This window comes from Pelophylax lessonae, assembly GCF_965119305.1.
Source record: "Pelophylax lessonae genome assembly, chromosome: 6".
NCBI classification, from domain to species: Eukaryota; Metazoa; Chordata; class Amphibia; order Anura; family Ranidae; genus Pelophylax; species Pelophylax lessonae.
The window spans coordinates 243,257,924-243,275,445 of NC_138773.1; the positions used below are offsets into that span (position 1 = coordinate 243,257,924).

The following is a 17,522-nucleotide window of genomic DNA, read 5'->3' on the forward strand; positions in this document are numbered from 1 at the left end:
TGGAGCGTTCTGTGCTTCTTCAACTTCAACAGAGTGCGGAGGTGACATTAGGGGGGGGTCTAATAGATACCCGATGTCCCCTTAAAGCAAACCTGTCGCCTTCAATATGCTATTACACAGTGGAGTTCATCAGGCCCCTTGTAATAAAAAAATAAATCACCCCAAAGTTTTTTAAAAAGCCCACAAGCTCCCAAATGCCCGGTGTGCACATGAATACAATAATTGTGTCACACATGCTGGGCATCACCATGCACACCAAGGTGAGCAATAATTTTAGAACCATCATTAATGAAAATGATGAGCTGCAAAGGCTTTTTCTAGTGTCACATATGAAAAATTTTGAGTAACAGTTTTGCACCACTTTACATGGAAATAAAGGTTCTGGCAACAAAACATTTAACCACTTGCCAACTGGCACATAGCAAAAACACATTACTTTGACATTTAATATCGGTGTTATGGCAGGAGCTAGCTGCCATAACCCCAGTAAATAAATTTCTATGGCAGATTCCATGGATAAAAAGTCACAAGGTGATAAAGGCATGGTCAGCAAGTGGTTAAAATCAGAGGCAGCAAGTCCACTAGCAATTTGGAAAGGTCAGCCAAGGCACCCCCCACAGGTTAGTACAGGTTGCCTTATAAAAATGGTAAGCCTGCGTAGAATGGAAAGTACCACAGTGCATGCATAGTACAAAAAAACAATTCTGCTGAGCCACGTAGTCTTTCTTCATCATGCAGAGAAAATCTTGACAGATCAGGTATAAAGCTATTCACTGGCTTGCTCTGCCTGGCTAGTGGGGTTGCAAACTGCCCTGGAAAGAAAACATGAGCAGTGCCATGTATCAGTCATATTCCTAGGTAGAGAATCACCGCAGAAAACTATTACAGCCAAAGTGTAATCAATTGGTCCCTTGTGTTTTTATTACGCTGGTAAAACAGGTTTGTTTTCATCTTTAGGACAACCTCAACTATTATATCTAGTTCAGCAGAGAACAGTTAGAACATCTATGGATTAGATGCATGTAGTATTTGTGCAATATTTTATACTACTGGAGCAGGGAAACCACAGTAGCTCTCACTAGTACCCTGAAATGGCCTGTGCTCAATATATACTGACAAAATAAATCTGCTATAGCTCAAATTCCTTCCAGTATTAGGAGACTTGAGGGTCCCCCCCTTCTTAACTGAAGTTTCACTCATGTAAAATCAGATTTTACATTTACACTTTTATCCAAAACAAACTGGCTTTCCATGTTAAAACCATGTTGAAATGGTATGCTAAAATAACTGAGGCAGGTTTACAGATACACGCCAGTTTTTTATTAGAAAACATACATGGGACAGAAGCCTCAAGCTGGTATAGAATGTAAACATTCAAATTAGCTAAACAAGGTCATACAAAGGCATTTGGCCACTTCTAAGTGGCAAGTTATATTGCCTTGGCAGGTAATGTCAATTTAGGTAGAGAAATGACCACAAAGTAAAACACCTAAACTATAACCTATTCAAATCACATTACTGAATAATTTTAGCTACAGCAACAAAATTAGATACTACCATGATCTGAATTATAGTACAAAATGGAAAGTGGTGAGGTTCTCATTCTATGATGCCTTGTGCTGAGTCAAATAGCCAGCTTCATAGGATATACAAGACGTTTAAGGCTACAGAAGCCCTATGCCAAGAATGGCGGATGGGGAGGAAACTGGGCAGCTCCAGGTCTGAATGTGCTTGGGCTAAACAGAACAGCTGTCTCAATGTTAAAACCAAGCAAGTTTTCAAAATGGCATCCACAGACTAAAAATGATTAGCTATAGACAGGGACATTTGGTAACACCACCTTTTGTTCACATTCTGTCAATAACAAGCTTGTACCTTTAAAGTGTTCCAGGTACACTACTATGATTTTCTAAAATCTGACACTAGCTCATCAAAAATACTATAGAAAGTTTATTTTTGTTGAGCAATACATTGAACCCTGATATGCAGGGGTCGCTAGACTACACAAAAACTGTTTAAAATTTAAAAATTCCTTAATTCTTTATTCCTGGTATCACTAGAACAAAGGATAGGGCAATTTACTTGACATCATGGGGAAATGGGAGACAAACTACAACAGATATAAAGACCTCAGGAATGTACATCTAAATCAACACTACATTGCATTAATCATCAGCTGCACTGATGGGAAAAAACTGTGACTATTCCAGTCCTTAACAAGAAATGCCTCCTGTATAAGCTGCGGTAACTTTTCTGACTATGGATCCTCGCTGCTCCTGTAGTAGATTTTACAGTTCCTCTAATGCACATGGACGACTGTCTCAAAGTAACCTGCAGCTTTCCTGACAAATCCTCGCTCTCTTGCTAAGAACTGTAGCCTGTTGAATGATACAGGACAAGAAGATTATTACTCAAGTGATCTGTCAGACAGACTGAATCATCAGAACAAAACATATGCAATAGGTTACCTGTATCTACTGCACTCAAAACCTTCTGCTTCCATAGCCGCCGCCACCACCACCACCTCCTCCACCAGATCCGTAACCACCTGTAAAAATAAGTACAGGCAGTTTACCAAAATAACCCTTTTAGGATAGTAGAATGACCATAGTGGCTCATTCTATTTAATAATGCACACATTTGACCTGTTTTCTGTACAATCAGGTCAGAGGTAAGCTTGTGCCATTTCAGATAGTAGATTGGGGTAAAAGCCAGGGGTAATTTCACAGAAATTCTTCAAAGCACTCCAAGAATGCTTCAGGCTTGTATCAAAGCATCAATTTTGGGTGTTGCTGAGATTGTTCAGAATCTGACAGGTGCATTTGACCTACTTCAAGTGGGTTTGAACTCCCATAGACTTATACGAATATACAGTGCCTTGCGAAAGTATTCGGCCCCCTTGAACTTTGACCTTTTGCCACATTTCAGGCTTCAAACAAAGATATAAAACTAATTTTTTGTGAAGAATCAACAAGTGGGACACAATCATGAAGTGGAACGAAATTTATTGGATATTTCAAACTTTAACAAAAAAAAAAAAACTGAAAAACTGGGCGTGCAAAATTATTCAGCCCCGTTACTTTCAGTGCAGCAAACTCTCTCCAGAAGTTAAGTGAGGATCTCTGAATGATCCAATGTTGACCAAAATGACTAATGATGATAAATTGAATCCACCTGTGTGTAATTAAGTCTCCGTATAAATGCACCTGCACTGTGATAGTCCGTTTAACGGATAGAGGTCCGTTTAAAGCGCAGAGAGCATCATGAAGAACAAGGAACACACCAGGCAGGTCTGAGATACTGTTGTGAAGTTTAAAGCCGGATTTGGATACAAAAAGATTTCCCAAGCTTTAAACATCCCAAGGAGCACTGTGCAAGCGATATTGAAATGGGAGCATCAGACCACTGCAAATCTATGAAGACCTGGCCGTCTCTCTAAACTTTCAGCTCATACAAGGAGAAGACTGATCAGAGATGCAGCCAAGAGGCCCATGATCACTCTGGATGAACTGCAGAGATCTACAGCTGAGGTGGAAGACTCTTTCCATAGGACAACAATCAGTCGTATACTGCACAAATCTGGCCTTTATGGAAGAGTGGCAAGAAGAAAGCCATTTCTTAAAGATATCCATAAAAAGTGTTGTTTAAAGTTTGCCACAAGCCATCTGGGAGACACACCAAACATGTGGAAGAAGGTGCTCTGGTCAGATGAAACCAAAATCTAACTTTTTGGCAACAATGCAAAACATTATGTTTGGCGTAAAAGCAACACAGCTCATCACCCTGAACACACCATCCCCACTGTCAAACATGGTGGTGGCAGCATCATGGTTTGGGATTGCTTTTCTTCAGCAGGGACAGGGAAGATGGTTAAAATTGATGGGAAGATGGATGGAGCCAAATACAGGACCATTCTGGAAGAAAACCTGATGGAGTCTGCAAAAGACCTGAGACTGGGACGGAGATTTGTCTTCCAACAAGACAATGATCCAAAACAAAAGCAAAATCTACAATGGAATGGTTCACAAATAAACATACCCAGGTGTTAGAATGGCAAAGTCAAAGTCCAGACCTGAATCCAATCGTGAATCTGTGGAAAGAACTGAAAACTGCTGTTCAAACGCTCTCCATCCAACCTCACTGAGCTCGAGCTGTTTTGCAAGGAGGAATGGGCAAAAAATTCAGTCTCTCGATGTGCAAAACTGGTAGAGACATACCCCAAGCTACTTACAGCTGTAATCGCAGCAAAAGGTGGTGCTACAAAGTATTAACTTAAGGGGGCTGAATAATTTTGCACGCCCAATTTTTCAGTTTATTTTATTTGTTAAAAAAGTTTGAAATATCCAATAAATTTCGTTCCACTTCATGATTGTGTCCCACTTGTTGATTCTTCACAAAAAATTACAGTTTTATATCTTTATGTTTGAAGCCTGAAATGTGGCAAAAGGTCGCAAAGTTCAAGGGGGCCGAATACTTTAGCAAGGCACTGTAAATCTGACCTGAAGCAAACATAAGCCCATCAATGCAAGGCTTTAACCAGTATAGGTGTTGCTCTTCTGCACTTTCAAAACACATGTGTTTAAGACTGTATCTGCAAGCTACCCATCTAGGTATACATACCAATGAAAAATTACCAATTCAATGTAACTACCTAAAAATGCATACAAGCTTATGACAAAGCACACTGATGTGAATAGAGCCCCAAACAAATTACACCACTTACCACCATAGGGGCCGCCTCCAGTTCCAGAGCTCCTTCCACTAAAGCTGCCACCACCTCCCTTCATGGGTCCATAACTGGACTGCTGCTGACCCCCATAATTTCCGAAGTCGTTGTAGTTACCTAAAACAGTATAAGATACAATAGAACTGATTCTATATATTTAAAGGCAGAATGATTTTCATTTAATGATAGGAATTCATCCAACATTTCAATATGTGTCTCAAGTCCAAACATGCAAATTTCCTTAACGAAAGTTTCTTGTTAAAAGTTTCAGGGAAAAACTACAAGCTACACATGCACATTTACACATGTTTAAAGACCCTGTAAGCACGGAAAAGTAACTGTTATGCCCAAACCCCTATTGTGGGCTGACAAACCGTGCCTTGCCTGGAATAAAATTGCAAGGAATGGCATCAGCCCTGCCTTGATGTTTACCAAATGGCAACAGCTCCCCATCTCACCAGTTAGGGGAGGTGTTTTGTTGATCAAGGGGTGGACAGGAAAGACTGATTAGACTAATATACAGGACAGAGTGAACAGGGCTGTTTTGAATTTCTTACAGGATCAACTGGCATTGCTTATGCTCCAGAAGAGAACAAAAAAATAAAATATAAATAAAAAAAAAAAAAAATCTCATTGTAATGGTTTACACAACTACACATTTACTTACCATAGTGCAGTGTGAAGTTACAAGTTCACTAATTTTGCATGTTATGAATGTATTTCACAGCAAGTTAACAGTCAAGTATTTATCAATATTTAGGTTAAAAGTAACTTACCACCACCGCCACCACCAAAGTTCCCTCCTTCGTTGTAACCATCATATCCACCGCCACTACCACCGCCATATCCACCACCTTGGTTTCCATACCCCGGGCTACCTCCATAACCCCTGCCGCCACCATACCCAGGGCCACCACCATAGTTGCCAGGCCCTAGAAATGATAAAAAAAATTAAAAAATGCAACCATTAAAATTAACAATTTATTGAACATTTTAAATTACAGTAAAAGCAAGGATTATCCATCCCATTAGGATCTCAAAACTGCAGGTTGTTACAACCCTTTGTATTCTCCAAGAATGAGGAGGGGTGGGAGAAAGAGAAAAAGAAAAAAACCCTATAGGCAAAATAAAACATACCATCTCCGCCAAAGCCATTGTATCCATCTCCTCCACCATAGCCACCTCTACCACCACCATAACCACCTGGAAATAAAGGATGGATGAATTTATTAGAACCATCCAAGGTTGAGAAGCCTCTTCCATGTTCTGCACTTCAAATGACTAGCATACCAGCTAAAAAAAAAAACTAACACACTATTCTTTATAGCACCACAAAAAAGTCCTCTGATCAGAAAAAAAGAATGGTAGCTGCAAGCCCCAACCCAGAAAACAAAGTATACTAATTCAGTGGTAACGTGACAATAAGGTGGGAAAACACCACTTTTTGTCTCAATAAAAAGGTTAGAGGGGAAAAAAAAAAAAAAAAAGATTTTACCTCTGTTCCCAAAGCCACCTCCCCCACCGCCACCACTGCCGCCACCTCTTCCAAAGCTTCCTCCACCACTTCCGTAATTTCCCCCTCTACCCACAAAGTTGCTTCCACCTCCTCCACGGCCTAAAATTAAGAAAGCCATTAGAAAAAACACACAACACATATTCCTAAGGCAACAAATTCTGGCCTGCCATTCCTGCAAGCACTGTACCTCTTTGGGTGGTGGCAGTTTGCATCTCTTGCTTAGACAGAGCTTTTTTAACCTCACAGTTGTGATTGTTGATTGTGTGATATTTCTGAACTAGAAAAGAGAAAAGGGGATGTTAGCAAACATATACAAAAAAATCCCAAGACTACTCATTTTTTCATTCATTAGCTGGGGTAAGCAGCTTTCAATCTTTGGAAGCCAACTGTTTATGTACAAGGCTTCTCAGCCATCTGTGATAACCTAATAGATGTATACAGCTATTTGAAAATACTGAACCTTCCAATTACTGCTTAAAATGGTTGTAAAAGGCAGAAGGTTTTTATCTTAATGTATTATATGCATTAAGACAAACCACCTGTGTGCAGCAGTCCCCCTAATACTTACCTGCGCCCATTGCTATCCAGCGACGTGCACAAGTGCCTTGGCCATCCGGGACTCTCCCTCCTGACTTGCTAAGACAGCAGTGGTGCCATTGGCTTTAATATCACTTTAAATCTAGCTCTGTTACTGTGGAATAGCTACCCTGATCTGCCCTGAACAGCATTTGTCTAGATGGAGAACAAATTTCAGGTTTATAGAAGACCTAACCTGTAAGAGGCAAGACCTATGAAGTAAACAAGTCAAGCTTTCAAAATCTATAAAAAAAAAAAAAAAAAAAAAACAACATTTATGTACACAATTTGTCAAGTTCACCAGCACTGAGTTCAGAGGGAAAACTTGAAATGGCAAATGTTACTCACCAACAATTTTATCGACTGTGTCATGATCATCAAAAGTGACAAAAGCAAATCCTCTTTTCTTTCCAGACTGACGGTCTTCCATTACTTCGATGGTTTCGATTTTGCCATAGCTCTCAAAATAGTCTCTCAAATGGTATTCTTCTGTGTCTTCTTTAATGCCACCAACAAATATTTTCTTCACAGTAAGGTGAGCACCAGGCTTGACCGAATCCTGTGTTAAAGAATATAGATAAGGCTCTTCTCTACCGAGGTTGGGGGGTTTGACAAAAAACACAAACTAAACACGCACCTCTCTGGAAACAGCTCTTTTAGGCTCAACAACACGGCCATCAACTTTATGAGGACGAGCAGACATTGCAGCATCAACCTCTTCCACACATGAATACGTCACAAAGCCAAAGCCCCTGGAGCGTTTTGTTTGTGGGTCTCTCATAACCTGGAAGTAGTACAGCAGTCTATTACAAACACTTCTGCATTGAAAATTGAGATAGATCACCTAAAATGCTTTGCAGGGTACAAATGCAATTATGAAAATTTTTGTAATAGAACTAAGCAGGAATAATTTCAGGAAAATCCTATATTTACATACCCAGCAGATTTTCACCCTCAAAACTATGATCCCTTCTCCAGTCCTTTACACAGATTGCATTTTTTAATTTGCATACCCTCGGCGAATGACATGCACTGTGCTCCCTAGGTCTCCTGGGATATGCACATCACATATTCCCAGGAGGCATAATCTTTCAAACACTGAAGGAGGGCCACCAGCTGAATCCAGGAAGAGCCGGGAGCCTGTCACACAAAACATGGTGACGTGAGTCAGAGAGCTGCCAGAATAGAAAAGGATCTCATCAGGACAATGCTGGGTCTGCTGGGTGGTCGAGTATCGGAAATGTGTAAAACGCATCACCAGGTAAGCAGGGATATAAAAAAAATAAATAAATGGGGGAGGGGGGATAAAAAAATCTGCTTTAATGCAAAAATAAAAAATCCGCTAAATATTGGGCTCCACCCCACTTACTATACTGTGTTTGTGCAGTTAAAATGGGATACAGACAGCACATCATGCAAATTAGCGAAAAATTACAGAAAAACAGCAGTACAGATAATGGGTATTAATCTGGATTTCTCAAGATGTTGGTCACGCCATACTTAGGAATTCCTTGACTACAAATTATTAGGCTAAACAGAGAGACCCAGGGTACCCAGGTACTAGCCAACATGGAGATTTTCACAGCAAGGCATCTAGTGTACTGTGTTTATACAGTAAGCTTTCATGTTTGATAAGCCATCGTGCACATTTTAAGCTGTAGTAAACTCATTTGGGGAAGCTTTAATTTTCTCCTGGTCTTCCTTCCGGGTTTGTGCCAATTGAAGAGACGGGCTGTGATTATGTCACATCACCACAGATGCCATAATGTACTCCAAGCTGTGCTGTAAATGTGGGGCTCCGTGTACATTATCGCACTATAAGGGTCTCTTCTGCCATCAAAACCTTGCCTGTTAAGAGTTTATTTGCAAGTTTAAAATCACTTTAGCAAAAAAAAAAAAAAAAAAAAAAAAAAAACAAACTTACCACACAGTCTGTTAGCTTTCCCCATTGTTCAAAGTGTTCCCTCAGGCTGTCATCTGTTGTCTCAAAACTCAGGCCGCCAATAAACAGCTTCCTTAACTGTTCAGGTTCCTTAGGTTCAGGTCCCTGGATTAAAAGGGAGATTTAATTGTTCATCATTAAGCCGGTATAGAGTTTACCTGTAAACATTAACTGTCCAAAAAAGTTATATAAAAACATTCTGTTGATATTTACTGTATAGAATCCTAGGATTTACCCTGCAATTTGGTGACAAACTAGAAATTATGGAGCTATAAACCTTGCATCACAATTTGCTTAAGGGCTCTTTCACACGGGCGGTCCGATCAGATCCACCTGTCAGTTTTTTAGGCGGATCTGATCGGATGCCCCATTCATCCCTATGGAGCAGCGGATGTCAGCGGTGACATGTCCGCTGACACCCGCATCCGATCCTGTCTGTGAAATCCGGACGGATGGAAACCCTATTTTCCACCCGGCCTGGGGATCGGATCGGATGAGAGCGGACAGGCAGTCAATACTAACCACTGCAGTTTTATGCTATAACCTCAAACACCTAACAAGTTTATACTAAAGAGAAACTTAAGTTCCTGTAATGCTGGCTCCCCTCCCCTTATGGGTGCCACCTCATCCCTTTAAACCAGGACACACATTACAGTGTCTGTGGCTGATTAAAGTGATAGGGCACCAAGTGAGTTTAGTTATGTGCATTATATTAGCCTCAGAACCTATGTAATTAATGTGTCCTGGTTTAAAGGGTTGAGGTGGCAACCCTAGAAAGTCCAGCATGTGGCAGGTGTGTCAAAGGGCTCTACCTAGCAGAGACTTGCAGCACATTTGCACAAGCACCGTGTTTTCTCACACGAGGACAACCCAGAGATCCAGGACCTCCACAACTGCAATGTCCGAGCGTGCGCAGATGTGCCGAAGGTTTCTGCTGGCTCCCAAAGGTTAGGATAAAACCCTGTGTCACATTTGCACACATGTAAAATCCTGTGGCACGCATTTGCCATCAGGCATTAAGAGCCGGTTCACACTACCGCAACCAGAAAGTTGCCCCATGAAGGAGCGACTTTTTAGCACGACTTTAGCGTGACTTTGAAGAGACTTAAATGATAGGCGACTTTGTCTGTGGGGAATGCCTGGCTAATCTTCTTCTTCCTGGAAAGTCTGATCACAGTCGCTTGAAAATAGATAAGGATCCGACTTGGAGGCGACTCCCATTGAAGTCTATGTGCACAAGTCGGATAGAGGTCGCCTTGAAGTAGTACAGGAACCTTTTCTGAAGTCGGAGCGACTTCAGTAGTGCATATTAAGATGGCTCTCATTAATTTACATTGAATTTGTAATGATAAGCAACTTGGGGCGACTTGAGGTCGCACAAGTCGCATCCCAAGTCGGAGTAGTGTGAACCGGGTCTAAGAGCACAATGTTATTCTTAACCACTTAAGCCCCGGAAGATTTTACCCCCTTCCTGACCAGGGTTTTTTTGCGATTTTTTACTGCGTGAATTTAACGGACAATTGCGTGTTCGTGCGACGATGTACCTAAACGAATTTCACGTCTTTTTTTTCCCCACAAAAAGAGCTTTCTTTTGGTGGTATTTGATCACCTGTGCGATTTTTTGATCATGCGCTATAAACAAAAAAAAGAGCGTAAATTTTGCAAAAACAACAATATTTTTCACATTTTTTTAATATTAAATTCCCAAAAAAAAAAAAAAATGTAAAAATCTAAAATTTTTAACATTTTCGGCCAATTTGCTTTATGCTACGTATGTTTTTTTTTTTTATAAACCAATCGCAAAAAGCGTATTTTGATTGGTTTGCGCAAAAGTTATCGCGTTTACTAACTAAGGGAAAGATTGTCATTTTTGGTGTTTTTTTTTTTAAACGAGTAATGGCGGCAATCTGCGACTTTTTTTGCGGGACTGCGACATTGCGGCGGACAGAACGGACCCTTGACTGACATTTTCGACACTTTTGGGGGTACCAGTGACATTACTGCAGTAATCAGTGCTATACATATGCAATGTTACTGTAAAAATGACACTGGCAGGGAAGGGGTTAACTGTATTGGAGAGGGAGGGGTTAAGTGTGTCCTAGGGGCGTGTTTCTAACTGTGATGGGACATGGCTACTAGTGTAAAAACAGAGATCAATGGTTCTACATAGTAGAACCGTCTGATCTCCATTTTTAGACAGGGGAAAATGACAGGCGGCTTGTTTACATAAGCCGCCCGCCTTTCTCCCTCTCTACCGACGATCGTAGTGTGACCGGCGGACATCGGGTCCGCCAGTCACACGCGTGGACTCCTCCGTGAACGAGCCGCGGCAGGCGCGCGCTCGCCCGCTATTGGCTCACAAACCGGTCACAGGCTAGTGACGTATATATACACGTCACTTTGCCTGGCCGGGGCTGACCGCCGCAGTATATCTACTTGCGGCGGTCGCCAAGCGGTTAACTAGGAACAAAAAAGTCAAAATTACTACTTTTTTTTTTTATTTCTATCCAATTATGAGGAGGGGCTGGAGCCAGTGCAGACAACTTTTGAGGTGAAGGCCCGGTTTACTACAGCTTTAGAGACCTAAAAAAACTCATAGAACATCTAACAATTAGGGGAGCACCATAAAACCTTGCAATATTTGGAAATGGTAAGTCGCAGCCCAGGTATTATGCAGATAATTCTATGAAGACTTCAATACTTCGTTTTATGACAAATCAGGATTCAGTTGAGTTAAAATGTAATTAAATGGAATACTAAGCGACAGGTAGATGTGAAAATACTTGTATAGAGCCAAATGCCATAAACTATTCTAAAGATGTACACCAACACAGAGTGCAAGGATATGTGCAAATAATCTAGCGGCAAACTCCCCCAAGTGTGGAAAAATAAAGTCTGTTGTGATGAGAGTTAAGAAGCAGAGTGTGAAATCAGTTTATATACTTACTGTTTCTTCTGAAGTCCAACAATTCTATTTCGATACAGAAAATATATTTTACTTTCACAGAAATCCCTTAGCATATGACAAAAGCATCCTTACAGAAAGCCAATAATAAAAATACACCTAAGTCTGTAAGGTCATTTTCTGTAATGGTGACATTAGTATAAGCAAGAGCAGTGCAGCATTGTCTCTAGTGTGGTCTAACAATGTAATGCTTTCTCCGCTTCTGACTACTACAACTAGATTGTCACTAAAGTAGTTCTGTGACCAAAAAGCCTCAATGGTACAAGGGCTGATGAACTACAGTTTCTCCTTAGTTATGGTTTGGATACTTTTTCTACCTAAAGACTTTTATGCAGATAAGTTGCACTTTGTTATGTCATCGGATGGGAGTTCTACAATTTACAAAACAGTACTCAGTAAGCTAGCTGGGAAAAAAGTCCTGATCCAACTTGCAGACCTGTGGGAGATAAACCAACCGGAGATAACTAATCAGGAGGACAGGTAAAGTGCCCTGTGCTACAGCAGGACAATAGGTTTACTAGCTAGAACTACACAGCAAGAAGGGAATCTGGGCTCTGAAAGACTGTCCTAAAAACACATTTAGTCCCTTCAAACACATGGCATCTCTCTCTAAAGCGCTTTTCTAAGACGTTACCTTTTATGTACGGTACCCTTAAATAATGTGGATTTTTGTTAAGACACTAAGCATGACAGTCTAACTTTAAAAGTTCTTTTAACACAGCATTTTTTTTAGAATACAGAAGAAGCAGGTCTTGAATAAGGTTGTGGTTACATTTTTTGGGGATACAGCGGATGTAAAAGCTGGTTGTGGACATAGAACTATAAAAATCCTGCTATAATTTAAAACACTGGGAAACTGCAACAAACTAAAACAAAGATTTTTGACTGACATTCCCAGTGTAAAGGGGTCTCTATGTCAAACAGGAGTGACAAAGTCACATGAAAGCTCACACTGGTTGCCTCGTATCACATAACTTGTAAAATGGAATGAAATAAAGAATCAGACTATTTTAAAATCCAGAAAATACAAAATTTTTAGCAATATGGAAGCTTTGAAAATGTAAACAGCTAAACTAAATTTTGTCAATGATAAAAAATCCAAGTATACTTACAGCATCTTCTGAAGATGGCCAGCGTTCCTACAGAATACAAAATTGCACAATTATAAAAAGTCACCAACCTAAAGAAACTAGTCTAGCCATCATCATATTTGCCCATTAGAAGGTAAGCTACTTTAAAAACTGACAGGTAGGCCTCGCTCAAACCAAAAATGGCTCACTTTAAACCTGTGGTGGTCAACTGGAAAGTTAGAGAGAGCCTCAAGCGTGCCCCTGAAAGTTCCAGAGGGCTGCACAATAGCAGTGCATTTTCACACCAAAATACCCAGACATTGGTCCTGCTGCATTTTCTGCAGTGTATCACAGTACACACCGACATTGGAGTGCAATAACCACCAGCAATGGTGTCAGTACTATTAACACACATTGGTGGTCAATGGCAGTGAAAGTAACTGGTGGTTCTTCAGTAAGCACCCCCCAAATATAGAGGATAAACTATCTATCTGTGCCACTAAGAGAACACCTGCAGCATTGAGGCAGGACTCCCCAAACTGCTCAGAAACCAATACCCGTAAACAGAGGAGACCCAAGTTTTTGACATTAAAAAATTAACAAAGCATAGCCTCACAAAATGTATTTGCCTCAATCATTAATGCCTAGTAGATAGCACGAGATTGATCTGTGCTCGCTTTCCTCTACCAATCTGTGTCACTTCCGACAGCTTTTCCCAACACAACCTGGTGATAACCCACCCCAAGGAGACTAGTGGAGGTGCATTAAGCATATCCCATCCTTAGGTCATTTATAAACAGCCCAAAGTTAAAGTGGTTATACCAGGATCTTGGTTGAGGCTACAACCATGAACCTGGGTAGCTTTCTTTCCAGCCGGCAATTCTCTACGATGTAAAGCAATCCAAGAGCTGCTGGATCACTTTTACAGGTGGGTAGAAGGGGGTCCTCCCCCTTCCGGCTTTCACCAGGCTCTCATGTCCCATCAGGGATCCCAGTAAGGATGTGACCGGCAGCATCTGGTTCCTGGGACACAATGAGAGAAACGGATACTGTTCATCCCACAGTGTAACATCACAAACCAGAAGTGACAAGGATTGCATTACTTTCAGTTTCTGTTTCAAGTAAACAAGCCAATACCGGTGTAACGTTGGAAAACCATACCTCGTGAAAATTCCATACCTCGTCACTTCCGGTGCACCTACGTCATGGAACAGCTGAGCAGGTTACCATTGCGCATGCTCAGAGGCCCGGAGAGTAGGGAATTCTCACGGGGTAGTCTGTTGTAACGTTACACCGCATCAGCTGTTGCCCCGGTAACATTAAAACATGTTGGCTGCAAGATGAAATCATCTCCGCTCCTACCCCTGTCACTTCCCTGATCTCCGGTACTAAATGTAAAAGCGGCGGCGGGTGTATGAAATCTAAATCTCGGCTCCGTGATTTATATTTTCATAGACCCGCCTCCGCTTTTACATTTAGTAGCCGTGATCGGGTAAGTGACAGGGGTAGGAGTGGAGATGATTTCATCTGGCAGCCAACGTGTTTTAATGTTACCGCGGCAACAGCTGATGCGGTGTAACGTTACAACAGACTACCCCGTGAGAATTCCCTACTCTCCGGACATCTGAGCATGCGCAATGGTAACCTGCTCAGCTGTTCCATGACGTAGGTGCACCGGAAGTGACGAGGGTAGGGAATTTTCATGGGTGTGGTTTTTTCACAGAACACTGGCTTGTGAAAGCATTTGATCAAACCGATTTCAGTTCGATCAGATGCTTTGGAGGTCAGAGGAAATCTCTCCAGAAAGACAACCTATGCTATCAAAAGGGATGTTCATCCCTTGAATACTAAAAATGAATTAGAGCGTTTTGGTCCTCAGACGAAGAGGAGCAATCATAATATTTAAATACTTTTAATGTCCATAGTCTGGACAGGAGCACTTTAACCACTTGACCTCCAGGTTTTACCCCCTTCATGACCAGACCAGAGCAACTAACAAATGCATGGGGGCATGCAATGCTGTACACAAATCAAATTGACTAGGGATGTGCAGATACCAGTTTAAGACCGAGTAACGATACTTTTTCTCAAAAACTTGCAGATACCAATCTTTAGTGTCATGTGACCGTTATTTTATCCCAATAAGTGTATATTAATTGGTTTGTGTGAAAGTTATAGTTTCCATGTCATCACAGCTATAGACCCTATACTGTAATGGTGATGATCCTTTGGATTGTAAACTCCATGAGCAGGGCCCGTCTATTGCTTCTGTATTTAACTGCATTGTAATTATATTACCCCTCCTCATTATTGTAGAGTGCCGCATAAACTGTTGGCGCTATATAAATCCTGTAGAATAACAACTGTAGAAAAGTAATAGTGCATTCACATGTGATCTGGGTGCCGTGCAACTTCGAGAAAGTAAACTCTACCTGCCCCGCCCCCCCACAGCAAAGTAAATGTACTATGTGCTAGTATGCATCGCATACTTGCACATTTTGTGACACTTACCTGCAAACAAAGCCCACGTAGTCCTCGCTGGTGGCCACATCCATCTCCGGCTGTATTACTGTCCGGAGCCGCGTGACGTCACTACTGCGCAGGAGCCACCGGTCACGTCACAGGTGGCCGTTTCTTCAGAGTGCATGCGCTGATGATGTAATCGGCTGCATGAAATATAAATATCTCCTAAATGGTGCAAGTTTAGGAGATATTTACAGTACCTATAGGTAAGCTTTATTAAAGGCTTACCTATAGGTAAAAGTTCCCAAGGTGGGTTTACAACCACTTTCAGCTCACTTATTGGAATGGGCTGAAATCATGTGCTTGATGACACAAAAAAAAATTATATGGCAACCGGATCGCATGGTACTACAATCCAGTGCAGACAAGGACACCGCATTGGCGTGGCGACAACACTGACACCCATTGCACATGGCAAGCACAGTGCGCTTCGAACCCAGTGCAGGAAGCATGCACAGAATAGATGTTTCCTGCACCAAGTTGTGGTGTGAACTACTTCTAAAACAAAACTACAAGGCTCCATTCACCCCTCAGCGCAGGTGGAATTGCCGCAATTACAAGTTGCTGCAAAACACAGGAAGAGTTTGCGATGCCATTACTTAACGCTGCCCCAATTGCGCCACGATTTTGGCACAGTAAATGTCGACGTGCGGAGATTCCGCCCACAATCAGGTGCAAACTGAGCCTTACATTTCTAAATTTTGCAGTTTCCAAAAAAAAAAAAAAGTTTTGTAGCAACTTTAATGCTTTTCCCAGTCATGCCATGAGAACAAAGCAGGCTATGGTCCCATTTTGGCTGCAAAAGTAGAAATACTTTGAGTACGGAGAGGATTCTGCCAAGAAAACACTTTTACACAAACGCTGATGATGTGATTTACTTCAATTCTACATTTTTATTTAATGATCCCGCACCGTAGTGTCTTGTCATAAGAGGGGCGCAGAAACCCCCATGTGTTTAAATGAAAGCTGCACACCACCCACACAAGGTCAGTCCCTCCGTCTGCCGCTCTCAGGTTTCAAGTACAGCCGCCTTCCATTTTCTTCTTCGCTCATTTCCTGGCAGCTGCCATTTGCAGAGTGTGGGGGCGGGGGGAGGAGCAGCTCCTAGAAATACCGGCCACAGACATCCAGTACATCCCACAGCCTGCCAGCTCCAGGATATGCCGGTGATTTATAACTACCAGCTTGGAAATACACCCTCCACCTCTATGGCTGATGTGGCACTACAAATCCCAGCATGCCTACAGCAGCCAGGCTGGGATTTATTCTTATAGCTGAAATCACAGATCACCCCATCTTCTACTAAAATACAGGAGACTAATCCAACATGCAACCCAATAAAATGGGATGGGAGAATCCTGCACCTAGCCAGAAGACCCCATACTGGTGATAGGACCGGGGACACACGTGATCTGCTGCTAAAGGAACACCCCACGAAGGCCAAAGCTCTGCCGCGGTGCATGCTGGTACTTGTAGTGCTGTTGTATCGACCGCTAACCACTCCGAGGTGTGTGGGACCACAAGTCCCAGCATGCCCTGGCATTGAGGCCTCGCAGCTGCTCGGTGTATTAGTTGCCCCCCCACCCCGTCTTTTGGCGCTCTTTCTCTGGAAAGGCCGCGGCCTGCACACACCACGCTGCTAGGCCCCTCCCGCCACTGACAGCGCGCCAACCGCGCACCCCGTCCACCATTGCACGCACTCCGGCGGCCCCCGATATGTAGAAGGTCTCACTTACATCCATTCCTGGCCGAGGCATGGCTCCGAGCTCGCTCTACTATTGCCGCCGCCGTCGAGTAGAAGAGAGAGAGGAGGGAGGGGGGGGCACGTTCTCGCTTACGTGACACGTTCCCCGGCGTCAGCGCCTCGCCCCGCCCACCGGCTCCATCTTCCTTCATTAGCTGCCAATCACAGTGCCTGTAGAGTGGTGTCGTGTACACTGTACACTAGTGATGGGAAGTTCGACTCTACACTACTACAGCCTGTCAGGCAGCACCAGGCGTGTGTGGGGGAGCCCAGCATGGCGCTGTCTATAGGTGTGTGTGTGTGGGGGAGCCCAGCATGGCGCCGTCTATAGGTGTGTGGGGGAGCTCAGCATGGCGCCGTCTATAGGTGTGTGGGGGAGCTCAGCATGGCGCCGTCTATAGGTGTGTGGGGGAGCCCAGCATGGCGCCGTCTATAGGTGTGTGTGCGAGCCCAGCATGGC

The 17,522-nt window shown here is 42.6% G+C and overlaps 1 protein-coding gene across 4 annotated transcripts; it reads right to left on the reverse strand.

Annotated features, from left to right (window-relative positions):
* Positions 1–2,014: 2,014 nt before the first annotated feature.
* Positions 2,015–17,174, reverse strand: HNRNPA3 (heterogeneous nuclear ribonucleoprotein A3). 4 transcript variants are annotated; one of them, XM_082261908.1, is made up of 12 exons: positions 17,055–17,145; positions 12,838–12,864; positions 11,708–11,731; positions 8,743–8,865; positions 7,456–7,602; positions 7,167–7,377; positions 6,430–6,519; positions 6,222–6,341; positions 5,864–5,929; positions 5,509–5,658; positions 4,724–4,843; positions 2,015–2,548 (listed from the first exon to the last, which is right to left on the reverse strand). In XM_082261908.1, the coding sequence occupies exons 1-12, from the start codon at positions 17,073–17,075 to the stop codon at positions 2,484–2,486; spliced, it is 1,164 nt and encodes a 387-aa protein (XP_082118034.1). In that variant the 5' UTR covers positions 17,076–17,145; the 3' UTR covers positions 2,015–2,483. The 4 variants fall into 4 exon arrangements, with proteins under 4 accessions (XP_082118034.1, XP_082118033.1, XP_082118035.1 ...); XM_082261907.1 differs by having other exon boundaries at positions 5,506–5,658; XM_082261909.1 differs by lacking the exon at positions 11,708–11,731 and having other exon boundaries at positions 5,506–5,658; positions 17,055–17,174.
* Positions 17,175–17,522: the final 348 nt, after the last annotated feature.